Source organism: Aphelocoma coerulescens, chromosome 1A (genome assembly GCF_041296385.1).
Source record: "Aphelocoma coerulescens isolate FSJ_1873_10779 chromosome 1A, UR_Acoe_1.0, whole genome shotgun sequence".
In the NCBI taxonomy this organism is placed as follows: domain Eukaryota; kingdom Metazoa; phylum Chordata; class Aves; order Passeriformes; family Corvidae; genus Aphelocoma; species Aphelocoma coerulescens.
Window position 1 is genome coordinate 51190393 of NC_091014.1, and position 24113 is coordinate 51214505.

General features: G+C 46.8%; 1 protein-coding gene across 1 annotated transcript; it reads left to right on the top strand.

Annotated features, from left to right (window-relative positions):
- The first annotated feature begins 1219 nt into the window (after positions 1-1219).
- On the top strand, positions 1220-15944 carry EMP1 (epithelial membrane protein 1). The gene is made up of 5 exons (XM_069003928.1): positions 1220-1362; positions 12450-12567; positions 13310-13412; positions 13517-13657; positions 14273-15944. Exons 2-5 carry the CDS (start codon positions 12490-12492, stop codon positions 14434-14436), a joined length of 486 nt encoding a protein of 161 aa, XP_068860029.1. The 5' UTR covers positions 1220-1362; positions 12450-12489; the 3' UTR covers positions 14437-15944.
- The last annotated feature ends 8169 nt before the right edge of the window (positions 15945-24113 follow it).

A 24113-nucleotide genomic window follows, 5' to 3' on the forward strand; every position in this document is an offset into this window, starting at 1 on the left:
AACACAGTTAGTCTTATTTTATCCCTGAGGAAAAAAGACTGTCTTTATTTTCCATCAGTGGAAAAATTCCCACAGGATTGTCTTTGCCCACCATATGTGTCATCTTTGCTGCTGTTTTATCCATAGCTCTTTTTTTAAGCAGGTTGCTATAGTCTAAAATTAGACCAGACACATATCAATAACACCAGACAGAAGGAATAATCTGAAAAACAGCAAGATCTTTTAATCTGTGTAGATTTCAAAGAGAACCAGCTTCATTTTTCAAATAAAGGCAATCCAATGTCATCCTCATTAAAGTGGGAAAGGCCTTTGCCAGGTATTTTGTCAGTATCTGCTTATCACTTGCGGGGCCTCTGCAAAGGCAGGCTTGATTCCTTGCAGTAGCACATCACCAACTCTATTGCAATATGGATCACATTTTAACATGGGTGCTTTCTGAAAAACCTCTTCCCCTTTCACTCACATTTCAAGCACATCCCTATTCAATCTTGCCTATAGCATCTAGGAGACAACTCCACCAGCCAATTCTCAGCAAATGTAAAGGATCTATTTTTAGAAGTCTTTAAGATGGCAAGAAATGCTGACCTCAGAAAACTGTGAATAACAAGCTCCTTATTTCTTCTTCCCTGCCTGCTCTCTCTCTGTGGAAGCAAACCACCACCATCTGGCAAAATTGCTCCAGAGTCACCACCAGGCCAGAGCTGCATTTTGAACATCTCTGTTCCTTGATATATTCCCGAAAGTCTTGTCCATGCCAACCTCCCAGGTCCGATTTGAATTCCCCCGTGCTGTCAGCCTCAGAGACTTCTCTCCATGCAGCACAGGGAGGGGATGCGATGACTCACCCAGCCTCGGGATCCCCCCTGCCAACCCACTGTTTGTTTGAGTGATTGTATTGTCGAAGTCCTGTTGCCACATTTGTAACTACACAAATTTTTTTATGACAACCAGAAGTTCAGTTTTATAAACAGATGCTGTTGTGGGCCTCTCTTACTCAGCTGGAGCAGCGTCAGTCATTTTTCCAGGCTGCGGTCTCTGTGCTGCACACTGAGTCAGACACAGCCCTGCACAGATTTCTTTGAATCGCTGGTTTCCTCCCAGAGACTCTTGACACCCTGCCAACAAAACAGGGCGTAGCTCATTAATTTCTTTTTTTTTTTTTCTTCTCTTTAAAGGCAGTCTGATTCATAGTAACTCCTTTAAAACAGAGTGGAAAGACACCACCCTCCCACACCACCGGAGGAAACTTAAACCACCACCAGGTCACTCCCCTTCACTCCAGCCCTGCACTCCAGGACATCGGCACTGCAGCCCAGCACGCTCCTTCTTCCACAGGTGCCAGCACTGGTCCCAGCCCACACGGTAAGAGCTGTTCTTGAAAATCCTCACAAAGTTTTCTTCCTCAGTGGTTGCTCCCCTCGGCTAGCAGCACCAGTCTGCCTTTCTCCTCTGCTCCTTCACTTCTCTTCATCTTGGCACTCGAGCTGGCTATGGCACGCACCTTAATTTTCATCTTTTGCTTTGAAATCCAGCTGCGTTCCAGGGCAAAGGGGCGCTGCAAGGCACCCTGGTTGCAGTCTTGGAGTGCTGGCAGCAGCAATGTTATTTTCACCTCCAGGACACGTGCAGTCAGGGCACAAGCAGAGGGTGCCCAGCCTGGGCCAGCTCACACTCAGGAGCTGCTGTGGGCTTTTGGAGTAGCATTGTTGACAAGTGTGGAAAAATGCCTGCTTGGAATTAGGGCTGCTGGCTCAGTTTTTCTAATTAGTTTGCCAAGCTGTAATTTAAAACAATAGCAATCATTCCAAGTGAAGACTGAGAGGCCCCAAGGGTGCAGACTCTGGGGTACAGTGGAGACAATCTCCCTTTTTCTGGGGGTTCTGGCTCCTGAGGCTGAAGCCAAGCCCCAGCTCTTGAGCAAAGCCACATGAAGGGTAGAAATGCGTGCTACGCCTTCCTTGGCAGCACAGCCACTGGAGTGGGGAGCACTGCGAGGCGAAGTGGGGGAGCAGGTGGAATTGCTAGGAGCACCACGGTCTGCTGTTAGGGTGTGTCGAGGAGGTAGAGACTGATGGGAAGTGTAGGACTGCAGAGACTGGCAATTTTCCCTCTTCACCTGCCTTTTTCTATGCAACCGCCCCCTCTTTCTTTTCCTCCTCTTCTTCACCACTTCTCTTATTTCATCTGTCTGCTATGGTTTGCATCCTGTGGTCAAATCTGAACTATTTTTGAGGTCTGAGAAAGGGAGTGCAGCAAAGCCAGTTTGTTGGCACCACACTTTGGTTCCTGTTGCAGGAACTCAGCCCGCCCCTGCACAGTTTCAAGGGTTTGAAAGAGACTGAACAGTATTTAGCCCAATACGGGCAGGAATGGGTGGGGCTCAGGCTGGAACTGTGGATAGTTACTGTATGAATGAAGTAGAAGCTGAGCTGACTGTAACTTTGTGGAAAAGGATGGATTTTGTGAATTTTGAAGTCCCCTCTGGCCCTGTTGCTTGTGGCTCAGTCACACAGTGGTGCCTCCTGACTGAGAAATAAATGTGTTGGAGTGGTGGGGAAACTGAGGCAGTGAGTGTTTCCAGGGCAGTCAGAAACTAGAATGGGAAGAAAGCATTTTTGGAAGTTGTCATTTAATACGATTAAGAATTAAATCATTTTGCTATTAAAAAAAAAAATGCTGTGGCCACAGAACAACTTTCACTCTGAAGCTTTGAATTCTTCAAGGCACCTCTGAGAGCAGATTTGCCCGGGAACTGCCCACTTGACATTTCTGGATGTAGTGGGATTCTTTTCTGAGCAAACACTCAAGGGAACTGGGCATGAAGAGTATTAAAACTTGGAGCCCATTAGCTACTGTTCCTATGATAACAGGGGTTTAGGCCAGCCGAATGCCTCCACCCATTGCACCTGGGGACTGTGAGCACTGGGAGAGTGAGCCCTTAAAGGCAGCTTATTTCTGTTTGCTGCCTTGGGGATTATCATCGGGAAAGGATCAAAACGGAGGTGCCTTACTAACACTGCAGTGCCTGGAAGCACACCCTGAAGTGCAAGGCCTTCATGCGAGGCCCTGCACACCCACCCAAGGAATTCCTGTCAGCAGGCTTCTGTGGAAGCTCCCCCAGCTATGACTAACCATCCAGACACGTCACACGCGGTCTGAGCCATTCATCCTGGCTACCCCTGTGTGAGAGCAGGGATCTCCACTGGGCACATGCCATCCCGAGGGAGACAGCTGACAGCTATGGAGTCGAGCCACACCCAAGGACACATTAATGGAGAAGTGACTTGGGATCTTGCGGGGAAGCACCAAGTTTTGGAGTGGGTGCCTCAGCTGCTAGTGCTCCCCCAGTGAGACCCTGCTGAGGACAGAGAGCCCTGGGCTTGGTAAACTGGCCCTTCTGGCCAAGCTGGTGGTCTTTCAATTTTGCAGTGTGGGAGCGATGCAAGTGCATGCAGGAATTGCTGTTTGGTGATCTGGGGTGGAGCAGAGATTGTATTTTGAAACAGTTCTGGGAGATTTGCTGATAATAGCCAGCATGTTTTTGGTAAAAGACCCACCTCAGGACCTTGTTTATAATGAGACTGGGGAGATTTGCTGCAAGCACTAATCCGTCTCTCTATCTGTCACTCTCCCAGCCACAAGGCTCGCTCATGGCACTCAGCCTGTGCCTGCTTCTGTTTCCTCAGAGCAAGCAAAAGCAGGAGGGATCCTGCTGCCATATCCTTGCCCGCTCCCATGGGGTTCACAGGCCTCATAATCCCCAGGTGGCTGCTGGAACACCCCTCCCATGGCATGTTTCCCCTTGCTCATCCCCCAGGTCACTTAGTGCTGCCTTTGCTAAATGATGCATGAATGGCAAAGGATGAGGTACCTGATGCTGGGCTGAAATTTGCCCTCAGTGCAAAATTTGCTCAAGTGCCCCATAAGGCAAGAAATAGCCCTACTAGACCCCTTTGATGTAAACAGGTTCCTGTGCCTGTACCTTTCAATAGGGAAGTGACAGCACTGTCACCCGGCACAACATAAGGCAGGCTGCAGAGCATGGCACTCCTAATTTCTTTCCTTCCTTCTGTTTTCCTACAAAAAAAGTAATGAGATAAAACTAAAATATGAGATTTATTTACCCTTCCTTCAAGACAGGGAGAATTAAGAGGCCTGGAGCTGCTCTTTTACTCCTCTAAAAGGGAGAGCAAGGAAGGGGATTTCCAATCTTCACATCTGAAGATGGATGCTTAATACTTCATTGGTCTTTTCTGCTGAGGCAAAGCAGCATTCACAGAAAAGGAGGCTCTTCTCCATGGCCCTGCCAAGATTGATAACTAACTCATAGCCGCAGTGCTGTAACAGTGGCAGTGAACAAACACACTGAAGCACATCTCAATTATGCCTGTACTAGTCCTCTGTCAGGGCCAGTCCACACCCAATCATCCCACAGCATGACACAGGGTCTAGCAGCAGTTCCCCATATAAACTGCCCAGAGGGGAATCTGGAGTGCCTCTTAAGCTGCTCCCTGCCATTGCACTGTGGGGAGAGCAGCAAAGCAGCACATCTCGGGGCTGCCATCTGGAGTGTGATTTCTTCAAACCCTGCTGGGAGAGCTTTGGAAAGTACCTCCTTAGCTAGAACAGCTTGACAATGAACAAAGGAAGCTCTGGCCAAGTTTGCAGCTTCACGCACCCTGCTCCTTCTGAACTATTTTCAGGGAGTATATGGAGGCTGCTCTCTTGGTAGGACCAAATATAGCCCATGCCTTGTCATAGAAGGGAGGGACAGGCTAGGACAACTCAGCTCCAGGATGCACATTGCCCGAGGGAGTGACAAGTTTGCCAAGATCATAATTAAGATCTATCCCCTTTACCCTGTGAAAACCAGTCTGTAGCAGAGGCATGGGGAGACACCCATGGCGAGAGCCCAGGGACAGATCTGGGCTAGGTCATCCCCAGTCCTGTAGAGAAACGCACTGAGCTCTTAGCCCTGGAGTGGCTGACAGGTGAATAGTGACTCATGCTGAAGGCTTAGCTCTTGTGATGTGGGGCCACCTGGCAATGTGTTTGTATTTGAGGAAATCCAGGGTGAGGACCTTTGTTGTCCTTTTGCCCTTGCAGGGCAGGGTCTGCTCAATGAGGGGAGTTGTGAAAGCAACCACCATGACTGGGTCCATTGTCCACATTCTTCGCATTCCAGAGAGATATCTTCCCTGTATTGGCTCCAGCAAGCCTCTGGGAAGGATAGTGAGAGCCACGGGAACAAGAGGGGAGAGCTACAAAATGCTCAGAGCTGGAAGCAGGCTGATCAGAGGATTGCTGAAGACCAGCTCCAGGAATGTGGACCACTGCTGAAGGAAAGCTGGGCACATCCACTGGCTGTGACAGTTTAGGCGGCCGAGCCAACCTGCCGGCTAGCTGGCCTCCCGTGGCTGCAACTCGGCCAGCATGGTGTGCCCTCAGCAGGGCAGTTCCTGATGTCTCAAAAGCCACATGTAACATGAACTAGCTTATACTGTTCTGCCAGCCCGTACTGGTCACAGGTGTAAGGAGCCCTCTGAAAGCCAGATGAGGTATTTTACATCATGACCACCTTTATCCCACCCTGCACAGAGCACTGACCAGCTCCAGGCTGCACAGCATCCTCCCGTGTCTGCTTTATACACACGTTCCCCCCAGTTCATCAGTTGTGCACTTAGGTTGAAAGAAGGAGCTTTCACACAATTTTGCATTTTAATCCTGTGCAGTCTTTTCCAAGCTGGCTTGCTAGAGCAAAGGCACCCCAAAAGCAAACTGACCCAAAAGCTCAGACTCTTTAGATGCCCGAGTCACACTGCCCTCAGTGTCTCATAGGCTGTACTGGCATGTTCGGAGGTTTTGCAGTTTTGAGAGACAGACACACTATAAGATACAACTTCTTTTTCAGAGTTACGCTCCCCTGGGGAAAAAAAAAAGGGAATATCTAGACAAAACTGTCTATGTAAATCACAGGATTGCAGTTTTAATCCAAGAATGCAACCAAAAGTACAGCTGATGTGGGCTTCACAGACCTTCAACCTCTATCTAAAGGCTGTTGCAAAGAGGAAAAGCAGGTAGTCCCGCCAGAAGTGAGCTGTTTGCTCATACCGCACTGTAACCTGAGCTTTCCTGTCAGAGCTGTCAGATGGTTTCTCCCACGTGGGCACTGCCAGTGTCGCACAGATAGATCCGTGCACCCATAAAGAAGCCGTGCACACACACAGGCACACACACACAGAGTTCAGAGGGAACCCACAGATGCACACTCCCATTCATAGAGGGAGCCACACAGAGCTGCAGATGCACACCCCTACACACAACACGTCAACACCCAGACTGTCAGTCCTCCCACAAATGTTCCTCATGTATCTCAGAATCTTGTGGGAACTCCTGCCAGCAACTCCGGTGTCTAATTAACCCACCCAGGGACCACCCAGCGCTCTAAGGGGTGAGGGTGCTCTGCATCGCACCTCTGGAGGTGCAGAGGAACACTTCTGTGCTTCCATTAGCTCTGGGGTCCCTTCCCCACCCCTCCCTCTTACTAGCTGCCCATCAGTCCCAGCCCTTCCTTGGCGTGCCTAGTGTGAGGAGTGACAGTGTTTTCCTCCAGCAGCGGATGCTGGCTGCGTGCCAGGCCCTGGGCAGCTGTCTCTTCCCCTTCCAACTACCAAGCGAGCATTGGAGTTTCAGTTGATGTTGTCACATGGCTGAGCGCTCGAGGGTGGTTTCTTCTGGAGAAAATGCCAATTTCTCACTGTCTGCCCTAGGAGCTCTGATATTTCCCCACTCTCATATGAATCATGAGCATGAGAGCTGGAAAACCCTTATGTCTCATCTTTTGTGACTCCCCTCTGCATCTCTCAGTGAGTGGAGGTTCATCACCAAGGGTGGATTCTTGAGGAATTTGTCAGATCCCATAAGAAATTTTTCACATGGTGGTGCTTCACCACTCCCTTGGGAAGGCAAATTCCATTGATCTCTTGGAGACCACTCCACCAGGAAATGCTTCACAAGAACCAGACAAAATCTTCCATTTACTTAAGCTTATTTTCAGCTGTAGCCCCTCAGGCTGGTCTACATTTTCCTTTTGGTTGGCATTAATCTGCTGGTTTTACAACCTTGCTGTACCCCATGTGGTCATCACAGCCACTACCCATATGTACGTGAAATCTCACTGCCGTAAACCAGAGGCTCCAAAGGTCTCCATGTGCCCACGCACACCTCCTGCCCAACCCTTCTCCCACACACGTGAAATCTCTTTCCAGAGGCACCAGCCTACTCATCCACATGTCTATAAAAAGCATCTGACTTGTAAATTGAGTCAGGCTGGTCTGTCAAAACCAGGTTGTCAACAGCAGTGCTGACATACAGTAGTACGTAAAAGTCTGGAGTCAGCAAAGACTAGGGATTCATCTGGATCTGAAGCAAGAGACAGAGCAAAGGGTGAAAGCAAAAAGATTCTTCCCTGTTGTTGTTTAAAGTTGTCATGAGCTTTCTAGTAACAGTGTGACATGTCCAACGTCATCATGTCACCAAAATATCAGAGAGGCCTTCCCATCTTTGCATCCTGCCAGATGACTCTGGGCGCAGTGAGGACTGATGCTCATAGTGCACACGAGGTGTGCAGTTGTAGCAGGTCTAAGATGCAGTGATGGCCTCAGCTCAGTCAAAAGGCAGATGTACAAATTCTGCAGAAGGTTTCATCCCACACTGAGGTTTCCCTTACTGGTAGCAGCATGGCAGCATTGTTGTTTGTGGGTTGGCTTTGCAGTGAGGAATGCACTGGTAACAGAGGTGGAAGCTTGTGGCTGTCTCAAACAATACCAAACAGTTTTTACTTTCTGTCCATTACTCTCCAATTTTCTCCTTCCTTTCCAAGAGGCCTTGGCCCTGATTTGAACCACCAGTATTCCTGGTGTGACTCTGTGCCCCCTCAGACAGTGGCCAAGTTCACATGCTTTCTCTAAATATTGGACTTCCTATTGTCCCCATCAGAGATAGCCTACTGGGAGAGACAGACCACTGATCTGACTTGCTGCTGCCTTCCTTATATTCTGTAGTGGCAGCTGGAAAAGGCAGAATTTCTTTCATGTTAGTTGCTTTCAATCCATGGAGATTTTTGCTGACATTCTAACCAAAAGCATTTGTTTTTTCCCCAAAAGGCCATCTTTCCATCGTTGAGAAATCTAATGTATCAAAGTAAGGGGTCTTCAGCTGACAAACTCAGTTTTAAAGGAGTCAGAGGTCATCAGTGTGCACAGGCAGTGCAATTTAGATGTCCTCTGCTCCCTGGACACTCTAGGGAGCTACAGGCCATTGGCTGGCTTCTCACCTCAGCTGGCATCTCTCACAGTACACCTCACCAACTGAGCTTGGGAGAGGCAGCCCCAAGCAGGGACCTCAGGTCAGAGAGGAAGATGGAAATGGAAGTCAGATGAACTACATCCATTAAGGAATACTTGGGGTCTGAAATATTTCAAATTTAGTGGAGAGTGCCCTGATTTTTCACCCGAAACAACCCCATCATTCCTGCAGAAACATCCTGTACACTCACCCTCTAGTCCTTTCACTGCAATGCACTTACTGGCAGAAGCAAAGAACCTCTACCTAATCTGGCTTACCCTCTTGAGTAACTCACTCCCTATATTTGAGAAACTATACCATTGGCCTTTATCATATCTCCAAGTGGCACTTCACATTCCATCCTGATCCTTTGCTAAGAAGCAAATCAGGGGCAAGGACTCACTTCTCCATATTGCCCTCCAGACAGAAGGATCCAAACACTTAAGTAGACAGAGGGGTGATATGGGTGGCAACAATCTGCCTGCTTGAGAAGACTTTGTCTTAGTTTTTAATAGATATTGCCAGCTTGCTTGAACTTGAACTGGGGTGCAGCAGGGCTGTGTGTTGTTCCCCAGTATGTGTACTCTTGCACAGTCAGAGAAATAGTCTCTACACAGCTAAGAGTCTGTCATGCTTATCTGCAGGTTCTTTTGTACTGAAGGCTTCTGTGGTGATTCTTATTCGTGCTTACTGTTGGTGTGGCTTGTTATTTCTCTTCATCCATCACCCCATGAAAAGGAAAGTCAGTCCACTGTTATCAGCACAAGATCTTCTCTTGACTCATGCAGGCTGTTCAGCAGGTGCATGAACCTTTACTTCCCCACCAGCCTGCCCTACCTCAGTAGTCCTTCTACTGTTAGGTCTCATTCCTTTTTTTCTTGGCTTAGTTGGGGTCTCTCCTCTGAAAGATGCTTGGGGAAGACTCACAAATTGTTCGCTTGACTGGTTCTTGAGAAGCAGTCCTGAAACTGACAGTGTCCTGAGCACTTTATCTTTCAGGGTTAAATTATTGTGGGGTTTGAGAGCTTTGGGGTGAGTCAGTGGAAAAAACTGGCAGCTCTAGGAAGGCTAAGACTGACTCATAGCCCAAGAAGAGCCTGAGGAGCTCCAAATGCAGCTGCAGTTTAGGTACGGGAATGGAAGAAAAGGCATTTGCATGCAATTCTGTCCTATTGCTCCAGCAATGTGACCCCACCCTGTAGTGGAGAAAGATGTCTCACACTTAACAAATGGAAATGGTATCCTGTCAGTCCCCAGTGCTCTGCCAGTTTCTCTATCTAATGGGAGGAAAAGTCCACGCCATAGCATCAGAGACAGAAGTGAATCTATTTCAGTGCCATTCCTTCACCCACGGCTCCTCTGGGATTGTTCTCTCGTGTTTTATTTAACAGGCAGAGAGAGACGAAGAAAGGGGAAAGCAAATGAATACAGAGGGAGGCTTGTGCTTTAACTCACAAAGAATCAAAACTAAGTGAGCACATATCCCCTGGGGGAGTTTGCATTTGATAGCGTGTGTGTTCAGGGAGAGGTGCTGACGTTCTCAGGAAGTAGGTGCACTGAGAGCACCTGAACTAACACTGCTCTCCTGCAGTGCTAGAACAGGCAGAAAAAGCAAAGGGAATAAAGGATTTATGTTTTTTCTTAGAGTATTGGTCAAAGTCTTGGGCGTGGGGTCATGGTTTTGGTTTTCTTTTTACATTGTAAAGTAACATTTATCCCTCATTTTCATTTCTGAATGCAAACAAAAAATGCATTTAAAAGGACTGTTCCAGTCCTTTAGGATGTCATGAAAGTAGGTTTTTACTCTTTCAAGTAGAAAACTTTGTTTGAAGGTCCTCAAAAATAAAAAGGAAAAGAAAAGTGCTGAATGAGATTTTAAAGAGGCCACGGAAAAATACATCCATCTAAGAAAGAAGAAAGTTTAGCCACTGTTCAGTAAAGGCAAATTTCAGAGTAGGCGAATTTGTCAGAGTTTGGTTTATGCATGCCAGTACCCTGTAGTGTCAAGAGCACTTGTTACAGTTTGTGTAAGAACCAAGGTAATCAGGAAAAAGAACGAGAAGTAGTCAAAGGAACAGGAAGATTTTGAGTCAAGAGTTTGCCACAGATGTGTCACTTAGTCATGGCAACAGCAATAGTTTCTCAGTTTGAGGCGCAGCGTTGATATCGGTATCAGTTGCCATACAGCATTTTGAAATCCTCGTTCCTTTTACAGTCAATGGAAAGAAGGGGTTTAACTCTTAGGTCAGGTATGTTCATGTGGTAGCCTGCACATACTGTTGAGAACCTGGATTTTAGCAGTGCTGAACTCATAAATGACTGTCACTAAAGTCAGAGGTAAAGTCCTAAGAAGGCTGTTCTTTCTCCAAGATCATCACTAAGGGAGGTACTTTGACAAGAGAGGTCACAGTGACCAGACCATCCAGCCAAATCAAGCTCTAGAGCATGGTTTGCTAGGACACCCCAAAGCAGACAAGCAAGCCTGGCCCACATTCAGCAAGCCAGGGCTTAACATCTCCAGAGAGTTCTCCAGGTGAAGGAAACCTCAAAGCAGATAAGTTTTGCTGAGGAGATAGGACTAGTCACCAAACCTAATCTGTCTTACTGAGGAGTAGCCTTGTTTGGGTGGGAGCAGTGACCCAACAGAGCTGGTTCCTTGAGGTTCTGAACTCAAGGAATTCCTCCTGGTCACCAGCTAATGCTGGTCAAAGCGCCACTGATGGAGAAGCCTGCCTACCCATTGTGGTTTGGGAAACTGTATACAAAGCAATGCCAGGAACAGCTGCAGCATTTTACAGGAATACACTCCCACTCATGGCCGCAGTGAGAGGAAAGACAGTAGTGGAGAAGGTGGAGTCATCAAGTAAAAGAGACGCATGAATGGGACTTTACAAAGCCTTTTGTCACAGTTTGTGTGAAAGACATCATAAAGTATAATTGTGTTGTTTCAGGACAGTGTTACCACACCCTGTACAAATGGTGACAGCATCAGACCTTACCTGAGTCACCTGGACCAAAATAACTTGACAGCTAACATTAATCACATGCTTGACACTGCTCTTCAGTACCAGCACTACCCAGGGAAAGAGCAACACAACCCTCTCAAACTTTCTAGGAAGTTTACAGGCCACAGAGTGGACTCAGTAAATGCTTCTGCCTGAAATATACTCACTTGATTTGTGAGCACTGTCTGCATTCATTCTCACAGCTTAGATTTGTTCATTGTATTTCATGCTTTCACGTGAGAAGCCATCAGTCTTGACAAACAGTGTCATGTGAGCCTTTCTAAAGCACATTCCCCTCCCTTTACAATCACATGTTCATCAGTGACAGGAAATCTTACAAAAAGTAAAAGTTCGAAGGGTACAGAGGCAAAAATACACAAAATAAACCAAAGAGGAATTTGCATTACAAGAGAATCCTATTGCAGTAATAAAGTGACCTGTGTGCTTCAAGTTTTAAAAGGGAAACAGGCAGTTTTCATTGCAAACCTGGGCATCTTCCTCAGCTCCAGAAAACCTCCTGGTATTTCTGTTCTGGTTACTCTCCTCTTCACTTAAAGGAGTGGTCTACTGAGTAGTGGCCACCCCTCTGGCTCACTCTCCACCACTACTCAACAGCTGATGCACCAAGGAACATGCAGTCCCCCATTCCATACCACCTGTCAGTGACCCAGACCAGTTGGAAGAGGTTGAGACACCAGAAAACAGGAAGAGAAAAATCTTTCCTGACCTCTGTGAATCCCATGGGCAAAAACTCCTATTCCTTGAATGTAGGCCTGGAGTATGGCATTTTTACTTTACATTAACACACATCAATTTAAGCAACCTGTCTATATATTCAGGCGATTTTTAAAATGCCCCCAAGTTACCTACCCATGCTCTACATCTCCTCCCAAACTGGTTCCTTAATCTTCAGGCTCAATTTAACCTCTTGAGCAGATGCTGACAAAGTTTTTATTGGCTTTATTTTGGTGATTCCACATTTCCAGAGTGGACTTAAGATCAACTTGGGTTTTTGCATGTAAACAAAATTTATGGTAATGCTGTTCTTTGACTCAGCCCTTCCCTTCACGCTCTCCCTCTGTTCTTGTTCTCCCTCAGAGCTCTCTGTATCAGTGACACCACCTAGAAGAGACCCAAGATGTTGGTGCTACTGGCTGGTATCTTTGTGGTTCACATCGCCACTGTCATCATGCTCTTTGTCTCCACCATTGCCAATGTAAGTAGACTGCCCTGGACAAGACATGGCTTTCACCTTCCACAGCAGCAGCCAGCCTTAGATTAGGCTGGCAGGTGGACCAGGGGGTGGGTGCTCAGGTGAGGGTGAGGGTGAGGAACACCCACTCGCGGGCATGGAGAGAAATGAAACAGTGATGGGTGTGCTCAGGGAGCGGGAAGGCAGCTGGAGTGGTACAGGAGGCAGCCTCTGTCTGTCACCTCCCCGGAGCCCAGAGCCAGCAGCACCTCAGCACCCTTCATCAGGGAGAGTGCAAGTCGTGGCCGGGGAGCTCAGCAGTGCCAGCCCTGTTGCCCCCAGCCGGCGGCCAGGCTGTTGCCCACCGGGGCGCATTCCACGCCAAGGGGCGTGGCGGGGCCGCCGGGGAAATCTGGGCCGAGGGGGACCCCTGGTGGCACTGCCGGGGTCCCCGCGCCCCCCGCCCGCCGTCGGAGCGATTTTGGGCTCCCCTCGCACCCACCTGGCCAGCCGTGCCCCCCCGCCACCTTGCACAGGAAGAGGGTCAGGATGACCTGGGAGATTTCTCCACGACGATTGGAACAGACTTCACGGTGATTTTCCCGGACCAAATGACTCCTGGCACTGGAAGCCAGTGCCATATCCCACCGGTCCGGCTGCTCATTTTCGGGCAGTTGGGCTACTCGTGCTCACTTTATAGTTTAGTCTGACAGAAGAGCGAAGAAGCTTTCCTGCCCCTTGACACAACTGTTCTACCCTATTTCAGGTTTGGATGGTGGGTTCTTACAGCTTTGGAACGATCTCAACAGGACTCTGGCTGCAGTGCAACAAGACCTGCACTCAGCTGCCAGTTAGCAGTCAAAATGAGGGTAAGTTACATCCGCATTTTCGTCATGGTGAATCACAGGACGTTGATGAGCACTGCCAAGACTGAGTCCTGACCTTCTCCAATCTATTCTCTGTGTTTTGACAGCTTCCCTCAAAGCTGTGCAAGCCTTTATGATCCTCTCGATCATTTTCTCCGTTGTGGCGCTCATCCTGTTCATTATCCAGCTGTTCACCCTGGAAAAAGGCAAACGTTTCTACATGACCGGAGCCGTCATGCTGGTTTGCTGTGAGTATGCACGTGCACGCCCTGCCACGGCTCCCAGTGCATCCCACTGCCTCTGCGAACGCAAGCAACCACACGTTTGCCACACACGGTCACCGGGGGAGGTTGTCAGCCAGCTAAATGTTTCCAGTGGCCCAATTTTTGTTACAAAACAAAGCACAGGGGAATTGGAAAGTGTTGGGTTGGGATATTTTTTGCTGTATATAATGAAAGTATTTCCAGATTTTCATTAGGAAATCCCAGTGAGTTTTGCAAAATACCTTTGAAAGACAACAAAAAGGATTCAAGTGTTTTGGGGGAGCAGGGGAATAAACAGTTAGACAGCTACTGCACATGGGATTCAACACGTAGCACCAAACTGTCATCAGATCTTATTACTGATTTCCTCCTAACAAAGGTTTATTCCTCTTGGCACCCACTAAACAAGCCCCAAGTGTCTTATGTCATCACAGCTGCAAAAGAAATCCTCCACAAATAAGCCTAATGGGCAGCAGTTCCTCTCTCATATGGCACAAGACATGCATTACAATCTCAGGGGACAACAGTACTTCAGAAGTCTTGCGGCAATGCTGGTTTCTGTGCGTTTTCCAACTGTCTTTTCCCTCTTGCTTCCTACAGGGATGTGCATTCTGATTGCAGTCTCCATTTACACAGCTCGGTTCACAGGCACGATGGCGTACTCCACAAATCCTCACCATGGCTACTGCTTCATATTGGCCTGGATCTGCTTTTGCTTCAGTTTCATCATCGGCATCCTCTACCTTGTTCTTAGAAAAAAATAAGGCCGATGGGTGTCCAGGGGAGAGGGTTGGTTACTGGGAGTGGGGAAGAATTACTCTGCTGAGAGAACTGTTGGGCCAATAGACAGAAACAGCCACCATCATCACCACTGCCACCACAGAAAAATCACTAACAAAGCTAGACTCTTCAGAAACTCCTTCACCAAAGAGAGGGAGAAACAACTCCTACTGATCTAGCACTTCTGGGGCTCGAAATCTGCAAGTGACCCAGACAGCTCTTCTCCTTTTCTGCAAAGTTGTGCCATACCTTCACAACGCTTCAAGCTCAGCAGTGATGATTAAAGGGCACCACAAAACTAAGGGCTATATCTTTTTCCCTTCCTACAGCCCTTCTCACTTACGTTTGAGTGTGCCTTGTGGGTTGAGCATTGAGGATTATGACCCCTTTATTTGAAACAAATGGGATGGGCCTTTTGTTACATTTTTATATATATATAAATTTATATATGCACATAAGTGAACATTAAAGACATTAAATTGAGAGAACAATAGAAATCAGAATAATTTTGTGTTAAAATAGCTACAAAAATAAGGCAGCAAATTTTTTTGTTGTTCCATTTTCTATTTGATATTCCCATGACTGAATAAGATACAAGTAGAAATGGCAAACATACAGGCATGGATGTTGGAAAGAGAGAGAGAGAGAGAGAGAAAGTGTAGGGGTAAAGATATACAGGGGTTCCTAATTGCAGAGGATGCAGTTGCTCAGTGGTACACATGCAGGGAGGGAGTCATCTGGATGTGTGTCTACACTAAAATAATCTTCTGTTCAACTCCAGAACACATTAACAGCACTGCTACATCGCAGATTCTCACTGAGACAAGTCCTTATCTGTAGGCAGGGCTTTTTTCCCACATCGTCACCTGGTATATGATATTAATTGAGTGCCCCACCTCATGACAAAGCTCATCTCAAAAGCAGATAATGGTTAGCAGAGGAAATTTATTCCCTAATGAGAGATTAGGAGAGATGAAGCAGGGCTTGTGAGTTTTGCTCTTTACTGCACAACCTTAGGCCAGCCACTTAACCTGGTGCTTTTCCATCTGCCAAATTTTTCCACAAAACTAGCTACCTCCCAGGGTTGCTGAGAGATTCTGAGTCCACTCTGTAATACAAGGTCCCCATGTGAAAGACTGGCATAGGAAAGTTAGGCATTGATACTGCTGCAACCCACAAATTTCTGTTAGTTTGAAGAATCTCAGTCACAAGAGGCATTTGCAAGAGAGGAGGTCAAAATTTCCTGTGACTCCATTTACAGCTAAAAGGTAGAGAGTATAAAAAAACATGTTAGTGCAGATTGTGCATGGATGCTATTTACCTCTCTCTCTCTTTCTGTTACATTTTCTTCTTATGTAGACTTTATCAATTTGGTGGATATATTCTAGTACTGTATGTTGGTGTTTCATTAACAAAGGTTATTTCATATATAGTCATTGTAAATATTTTGAAATGCATATTTTTAACTTTGTGGGTATAAAAATAAAATCTGATTCCCTTTATAATAAAGAGTTTTGCTCTGTTGTTTTTTTTTTTCATTAGTGCTTCAGATATTTGTTAGCATAAGTATTTGCTGTTCTCACTGAATCACAGCCCACCCCTTTAAGACAATGCAGAACTACCATGTTCTGTTGCATGCCAGTATATGAGATTTCCTGTTTTGGAGGGAAGGAGGAAGCAGAACAACTCTCAGAGCTCCTGTTTCAGGCTGCCTGCAAGCTCAGGCAGACAGTGTGAGCAGTGGTATCACTCAGTCTCAGCGCCAGGCTTTGCTTCACACCCAGGAAAGCTGGAAACATACTTTCTCACTCTGGCAGGATCTCATCTGTCCCAAAGCAAAATCACCAAGGTGTTTGTCTGGGTCTCACGAGTTGGTATAGTTGTTGCCTCTTTAGTGTTGTCTGGCCAAACACCTCTGCAGTTCTAGAGCTTGAGCAAAGAGTCCAAATCCCAGGACACCGGCAGATCTCAGGAAACTTGGGGCACAATCCTGTAAGCTGTGAGGTGAGGTAAGATCTAGCAAGAATCAGCTGTGTAGTAAATTTTTCTTTATCAATTAATCTACCTCAGAGAGAGTGCTAATTGAGGGTAGAACACAAATCTTTAGGAGCTGAAGTTTTACCAGAGGGGGACCTCTTACAGCCAGCAGGGTGTGGGAAGGGCTCACAGTGTGTTACAGGTGGACACTTGCCTTGGTCTCAGGAGGTTCCAGGAGTCATACAATAATAGAATATACTGAATTGGAAAGAACCAATCAGGATCTTCAAGTCCAACTCCTGGCCCTGCACAGGCCATTCCAAGAATAACACCATGTGCCTGAAAGTACTGTCCAAATGCTTCTTGAACTCTGCCAGGCTTGGTGCTGTGAGCACTGCTTGGTGCTGTGAGCACTGCTTAATGCTGTGGCCACCGAATCCTCCTGGCACTCCTAGAAGTGCAGGGTAACCAAAGACCACTTGGCCACTGTGGACAAGGCTAACACTGACAGGTGAGCCATGAGCCACCCACTGAGGTGGGAATACTGAGGGAAGCTAGCCAGTGAGCCTTGCAGGAGCACACCCACTGCTAGGCTGGTATGTGTGTCCTGTTTCTAGCATGGTATGGGTGTGACAGTATGCTACCTCACAGGATGACAAGGCAAGGCCAGCTTTGCTGGGATGACAAGGACAGGGCATAGGCCATGGTCTCAATTTTTGAACAGTGGTCTCCAACAGCATTTGTGTCACCACAAACTGTTGTCATTGATAGCTTAGAAAGGGTATGAAGGCTACTAGACACTCTGGGTAGCTTGGTTTGCCTGAAAATTCACTTGGGCTACTAAAGGATCAGTACCCTAATCTAAAGGTGGAAAAAGTCACTGAGTCCCCTGGCATCTGACAAACCTAGTTATCTGGTCCCTGAAGTAGAATTCATTGCAGATGAGACAGTCTTTGCTCTATACCCGGCAGCTCCTGCCACCATCTTCTGAATTCTGCTACATTAGGGGCTCGCAGGCACAAAATTACATTTGCCACCACCAAGAGAGAACACATCAAACAGAAAAGCAGATGCCAACAAACATGGATCAATTACAAAACATAAGGAAGCAGAAAAGGATAGGAGCAAATAGCTCTATTGGTTGTGTCATATGACAGATGTTTGCTTAAAAATCATCTTCAACACAGCCTGAAGTGACACTGACCCAGTGCCACATGGACTGTGAGACACAAAGTCATGTCACTCCTGCAAGAGCCATTACAGGGATTTCAGAGACCAAGCTTCACAAGGCCCACAACCACAGCTGACTCCAGCATTTCTCAGCAGAGTCCTTGGACTTGGAAGAGAAGCTTTTGAAGGAGGAGAAACAGAGGAGAAATTCCCATGCCTGAGGTCCAACTGCAGAGCAAAAGGATTCCCCCTCCCTGATTCTTTTCTGGAGGTCACTGCAAGGAGAAAGGTGTTTTACACAGACAAACAGCTGACTAATTCAGGGCATTTGACTACAGTAAATCAGCTGCAGAAAGTGCTAAAAATGAGAGAGAGCCAAGGGGGCAAGAACTTCCTGGACAAGAGACATTCTTGCTCTGACCAGAAAGTCATGCCATGTATAGGCTGGGAAGAAGTAGTCCAATAACTGGTCACATCAAGGGGTTTGAAATTATCTGTATATATTCATGGGTGTGTTGCAAAAGCTGCTGCAGACACCTTAGGGGAGAGCCCTGCTCTGTGAATGGCAGAAGCCCAAACCAGCCAAGCAAAGTAAGTGACTCCTGGCCTGATCAAAGGGTGATGACAGCACTGTGAACACAAAGGCAGCAGCACCTGCTGCATTTACAGAATGTGGCTGACTGCCAGCACATCCAAAGCAAAAGAATGGCTTGACTCCTTTGCAGCAAAGACAACAGAAAAACCAAACCACCATCACCAGTAGCAAAATACAAAAAAAAAAAACCCAAAACCAGACAAAACTAAACAAAAATCAAGTGTGCAAGGAATGAGGAGCACATGGGAGGTATCAAAGATGATGCCAGGAGTAGTGTAAAAGACTATGGGTTGCTCCCAGCATTAGAATAACTCTTCACTGCTGAAATCCTGGGTGCAACTAGCCCAGGAATCTTTTAACAGAGGAAAGTAAGGTGAAATCAGCATGACGTATTATCCCACTCAAAACATATCCAGTCCAGGGGGCAGCCTAGAAATGTATGCTGTGGTTGTACTAGTAGTAATTAGAAGGCTGCCTAAACTTGTGATTATTTATATTTGCAGCTCTGCCTGCTCAGATAATAAGAGCAATCGAGGTACCAGTTGATTGTTGGAGGAACTGGGGAGGAATATTAATCGCAAACCCTCTGTTCCCGCATTGCACAGTTGGTGAGGTGCATCACTGCAGGCAGCTCAGCTCTCCCAACATTGTCAGCACCATAGTATTGAATTAGATACACTGTGATCTGATGCGTGATGACAAATCTCATGTTGCACAATTCACTCAAAGTATGTGGGTATCTGGTATAAATATACACCTTGTCATCTGTTACAGTGCTTAGGAAACCTGATTGCCTTTCTGCTCAGCCTAGCATGGAAGGCTGTAGCTGGCAGCCTTCCTATGTTCCACCCCCTCTCAGGCTTCTCATGTGAACCCGGTTAGCCAGAGACCAGAGGGGTCAATCCATAGCAGATGCCTCAAGGCAAATACAGAAAGCATGCTCCTCAGCAGAGATTTATGAGAAGCCAAGATGCTTCAACTGATCTCTCAGGCTAATTTCAGTATCAGAGTTTGCATGACAGAACTGGATCTATCTAAGGGAAGAGGCAGTGCTGTGGAGCTCTGTCCTGTGAATATGGTAACTCTCATACAGATGACCTGAAGAGCATAACACAGTCAGAGGTGCTAAGAAGAGGGTTTTGGGGATGCTCCTGCCTCTGTCAACCTTCCAGATAAGTGTATAGGTGGACAGAAGACTAGCTTTTGGAGTTCACAGATGGATGGGACTTTTTATGCAGAGTTTTGTGGAGCATCATAGATTATTTCTTTCTCTGGAAGAAACTACCAGAATAAAAGGTTCATTTCATTGATGCGCTCATTGCAGGACTTTTTGGGCCTTGCTCTGATGAAAACATGGAGCTGGAGTAGCTGAGCTGTAATTTGGTGAGTAAGAGCACTTCCTAGGGCTTTGGGAGGATGGGGGAATGTACGGTTGTGAGAGACAGGAGTATCAACTGAAAGAGGCACTGTCTTGTTATCAGAACCCAGAAACCATAAATGCACAAGCCAGGGCTGCTTAGCCAAGAAAACAAAGGCTGCTGCTGTGGGCATGGCCTGTGAGGGGTGGGGTCAGCATGTGGCGGGGGGCTGTGAAAGAGTGTGCTTCCATGTGCTTCTCACACTGCAGCCATGGAAGGTTTCCCCCATGCTCCTGGGGAATGCAGGGCTCCCTGGGAACTGCTGATAGCCCATGAGTCCTAATGGTGTCCCTGAAAGCTGAGTCTGGCTAGCATTTTGGAGGTACATCTAGCAGCTCACAGGACTGGTTTCATTTACAAACTTGGAGAAGTAAACGACAACCTCAACACAGCTTGTGCATATTTTTTAGGGGATTCTGTTTCTAAATGGCTTTAGAAGCAGGAGATGCTTCATGTGCATCACACAGAGGATGATCCATGACGTGGTACAGCAAGCAGCTTTGTGGCAAAGAAACCAGAACCCTGGCCCTTTGCATCTTAGCTCTGGAAAGGACTTGCAGGCTCTGCAAGAGAGCCAGGGGTGAGGAGGGGATGCAGAGGTCAAAGGCAGAGATAAAGTACTCAGGATCACCCCTGGGTAGACTGGCAGTGATCAGATGCCATGAAGGAATGGGGCAGTAAAAGGAGTCAGATATCAAATTTAGGGACAGGAGAGAGAATGAGATGGACAGGAAGAACAAACACTGTGGAAGATGAAGACCATCACCGCACTGGTGGGTTGGGGAGGACAAGCAGTTTAACGGGGAATGGTATGGAGTTTGGGACACCTGAGACCCACAGCAGTCTTCTACCAAGCAGTCAGACCCTCATCAGTCAGAGAGCTTGCTTCCCCAAGGCAGTACCACAGGCTCACGTTCACAGTCCTACCAAAAGCTGTGGTGTACTATCGTAAACCATCCAGCACCGATGGATCGACCCAGACACGCCCTCTCAGCCCACTGGTGGCTGAAGGCCCTGGTCCCCTGTGTTGTCACTAGAGGTCAGTGCAAGCCCAGAAAATGCCTCTGCTGAATTTATGTTTCTATGTGGCATGGGCATCCCCGGGCAGGGACAGTGCTGATTTATCACAGTATAATTCAGAAACGGGAGCATGCCCCAGCCCCACTCGGCAGCCCTCGGATGGGCTCCCTGCTAGCCTGTGGCATGTCATGAAAAAGAAAAATGCAGCATCTTGACCCACATAAGAGGTGACATCATGGGAGTGTTTCTTGCCAATAAGAAACCTACAGGGCAAATGGAAATGGAGGAAGAAACTCTATGGGGGAATCAGCAAAAATTTTGGAATCACCAGGTTGGAACAGGTGACCATGGCTCAATTCCCTTTGGCCACTGAGAGCTCTTTTGGACTCAGAGAGGTAAATGGGTTTGCCCTTTTCTCCTACAGTTAATGCTAACCCCTCTGCTGCATACAGGCAGAGAAACTGAGGCAAAGAAATAACATCGACCTGGGGGAAGCAGACTGGAAGCAGAGAATGGAGGAGGTGATGGGATGGCCTACAGATGAAAAGACTTCAGAGCTTTAGGACCTCCACAGTTCCTGCTTCAGGGGGGCACCATTTCTAGCTAACTCCCCTTCACCTCCAGTGAATCTTAAGAAAACAGGGTCTTTCTCAGTTTCGCAAAGAGCAAGCCTTAGGTTCCTAAAGACTGATTGCAGCACATCAGTGGCTAAACCTGTATGAAGGCAACCAGCTTTCAGGGGTGTGCTTTTAATTCTGATGAGTTGCCAGTGAAATCTGTGGAAACTGCAGAGGCTCGGCAAGGTCCATCAGTTTAAGTATCTCGCTTCAAACACCCAAGACAAAAAAATTGGACACAGGCATCCAGTAGAGACCTTGAAACCCTACAACAGGGAGACAAAGAGAAGTATCTTTTTTCTTTTTTTTTTTTTTTTTTTTCCATGTGTCTACCAGAAGATTTGCAATGACCTTGATGCAATAAGGGCAAAGTTTGTATTTGCAGTGCAGTAAATCCAGTGGTCCCTCTTGTATAATTGAGAATCATGACTATAATACATATCACAGTGCCACTTAGGCCAACACACATGCTAGAGATAAAAGTACTACTTGCTCAGAGAATCCACAATCAGGAAAATGAGCCCATTCTTAACTTTTTGCCAGTTTCAACTGTGTTGCACACGTATCCAAATATCAGCAAAGCTTTTGTGCCATAGTAGAGTCAGATCTGTTTGGAATTCAAGTGGAAAACACTACATAGCCCTGCTTGTGTCATGCCAGATGGAGCTAAGAGAATAAATCTATGTCCCTATGTTGTAAATTTACGCTTTTCCCCAGAATCTCTGATTTGAGTGGGATTCAAGTAAAACGGAGCTCTTCTTTCATCATGTCACAGCTCTCTCTGTGAGAACGTGCAATGGATGGGAAGCCCAGACTCTGAGCCCTTGTTTCTTCTCTCTTTCACTGTCTGGAATTCCTGATTATAACAGCATTCTTCATATACATAGATTTACTTCAGCTTTCACAGTTCCACATCACCTACTTTACAAAAATCGAAAGCATGGCTGCAAAGTCATGTCCAGCAGGTCTGGAAAGAGAGATTTCTAGTATGAGACAGAGAAATTATACTGCCTCTGCTTTCTGGGTCTATGAAAACCTTATGTCTGATGGTTTCCAACAAGTAAAACAAGGCTACTATGTAAATTCCAAGACATATGTAGGCTATGTAGACTTTCAAGACAGCGAGACTAACAGGCACAAAATAGGCACCACTTGACATTATTTAACCAAAAGCACCCCTCTCCCAGTCTGATCCCCAGCCCTTCCAGGGGTGGGCTGACTCATACATGCCTTGTCACACCCCCACCACATTGCTTCCCTGGGGACTGCATTCCTCTTGCTTCCCGGTGCTGCCACCTTCCAGAGCTCCCACTGGTGTTCAAAGGGCAAAAGTCCTGCTTTAATGCTCAAAGCCATCAGCAATTATCTTGCAACACGTTTGCCACTTTTCTCTGTCACATGTGCACTCTTAGCTCCCACCAGTGTTGAAAGCTTCCAACAGCCCTTGCCTTTTCAAAGAGCACTGCAGACAGCCATTTACACTTTAAATAGACATTAAAATGAAGCCACCTGCATGCCTTCCAGTTCCCGAACTGCAGAGCAGAGCAATGGATAATGGAAGTGTACCAACACTTCAACAGTTTCCACTAGCAACTGCTGCAGAATAGCTTGATACCAACTTCAAATATGGACAGGAAATGGCTTTTGATATCAAATGTTAAGTTTCCACCCCACAAGAGTCTCTAAAAATAAACATTTTGTTCCTACCCATCCTTGATTTGATACCGAACGGGTTGTGGAAAGAGAGCAACCTCTAGAAACAGAAATAATAATAGAGGTACAGTTTTAATTAACTGATCCTATATTCTTCCCCTTTCTATTGGACCCCCTGCCTCATTCAGCACACAGAAGTGCTCTGTGGATGAGGCTATCCTCGTTATTCACTCTTGTGGCCGTATTTATCTGCACGCCAGCAGAGCACTGCACAGCATACGGAACTCTGCTTCCCTTCTGGGCTTTTCAATTTGCCTCATTATTATCACCATCAAGCCATTCCCAAACTCAAAAGGACTTTTGTCTTCCAGTCACCCCTACAAAACCAAACTATTATCACAGATATTTTAGAAACAGGGGAATTGATTCATAGGCAGATCACAGCTAAAAATCAGCAATGCTGACCATTAATTTTGGCCACCACTGTGGCCTCTAGATACAAAATAGTTCATGGCCACTGCTGAAAAATTGGGGGTGCGTGATGTCCTCAGCATCACATTCAGAGCTGATGGTAAAGGCAGAGAGAGAAGAGTGTATTTCTACAACCCACTGTAATGTTCTCAATACAGCTGGATGTATTAGTCTTCTTGCCTGCATAAGGAGGTTGAAGGAAGATTGCATGCCTCTCCTTAAGCCACCAGTCACCTCATGTCCAGATTCCCAATCTGGGGAACACCAGGAAACCTCTCACCAATGTAAATCCTCTGGTTGGGTAACACAAGAACACAAAGACAAATGTCAAAAGGATCAGTTAATCTTAGGTACCTCTGTCAAGACACTAATAGCCCTTGTATAAAAATCTCTATGCACTCAAAGCACAGCTCCCATAGGTTTCAGCTGCAGTGAGTTCTGCAAAGCAGACCCCAAGGGCTGCCTTCAGCCCCTTCCCTTCCCTGCAGCAAGTCATGTCTGCACAGATCTGCTTTAAACAATTGAGCACAAGCTCTGCCTTGGCTAAGGACCAAGTGCTGCACATTTGCATCCCAACCTTACGCCTTCTTGAGCATTGAGCCCATCCAGATGGCAGGGTGTATTCGAGGCTTAATGATCTGCTTTCCCTCCCCCCAGTACAGGCACAATAAATCACTGGCAAATCTTCCTGATGGTCTTTTAGAGGGAAGACAGATCAAACACATATAGTGAGTTTCAAA

Excerpts from the sequence above, each read along its gene's own strand:
- EMP1 (XM_069003928.1), top strand. The coding sequence starts at position 12,490 with ATGTTGGTGCTACTGGCTGGTATCTTTGTGGTTCACATCGCCACTGTC. Across the intron at positions 12,568-13,309 it reads TTGTCTCCACCATTGCCAAT|GTTTGGATGGTGGGTTCTTA; the intron begins GTAAGTAGACTG and ends ACCCTATTTCAG. Across the intron at positions 13,658-14,272 it reads AGCCGTCATGCTGGTTTGCT|GGATGTGCATTCTGATTGCA; the intron begins GTGAGTATGCAC and ends TGCTTCCTACAG.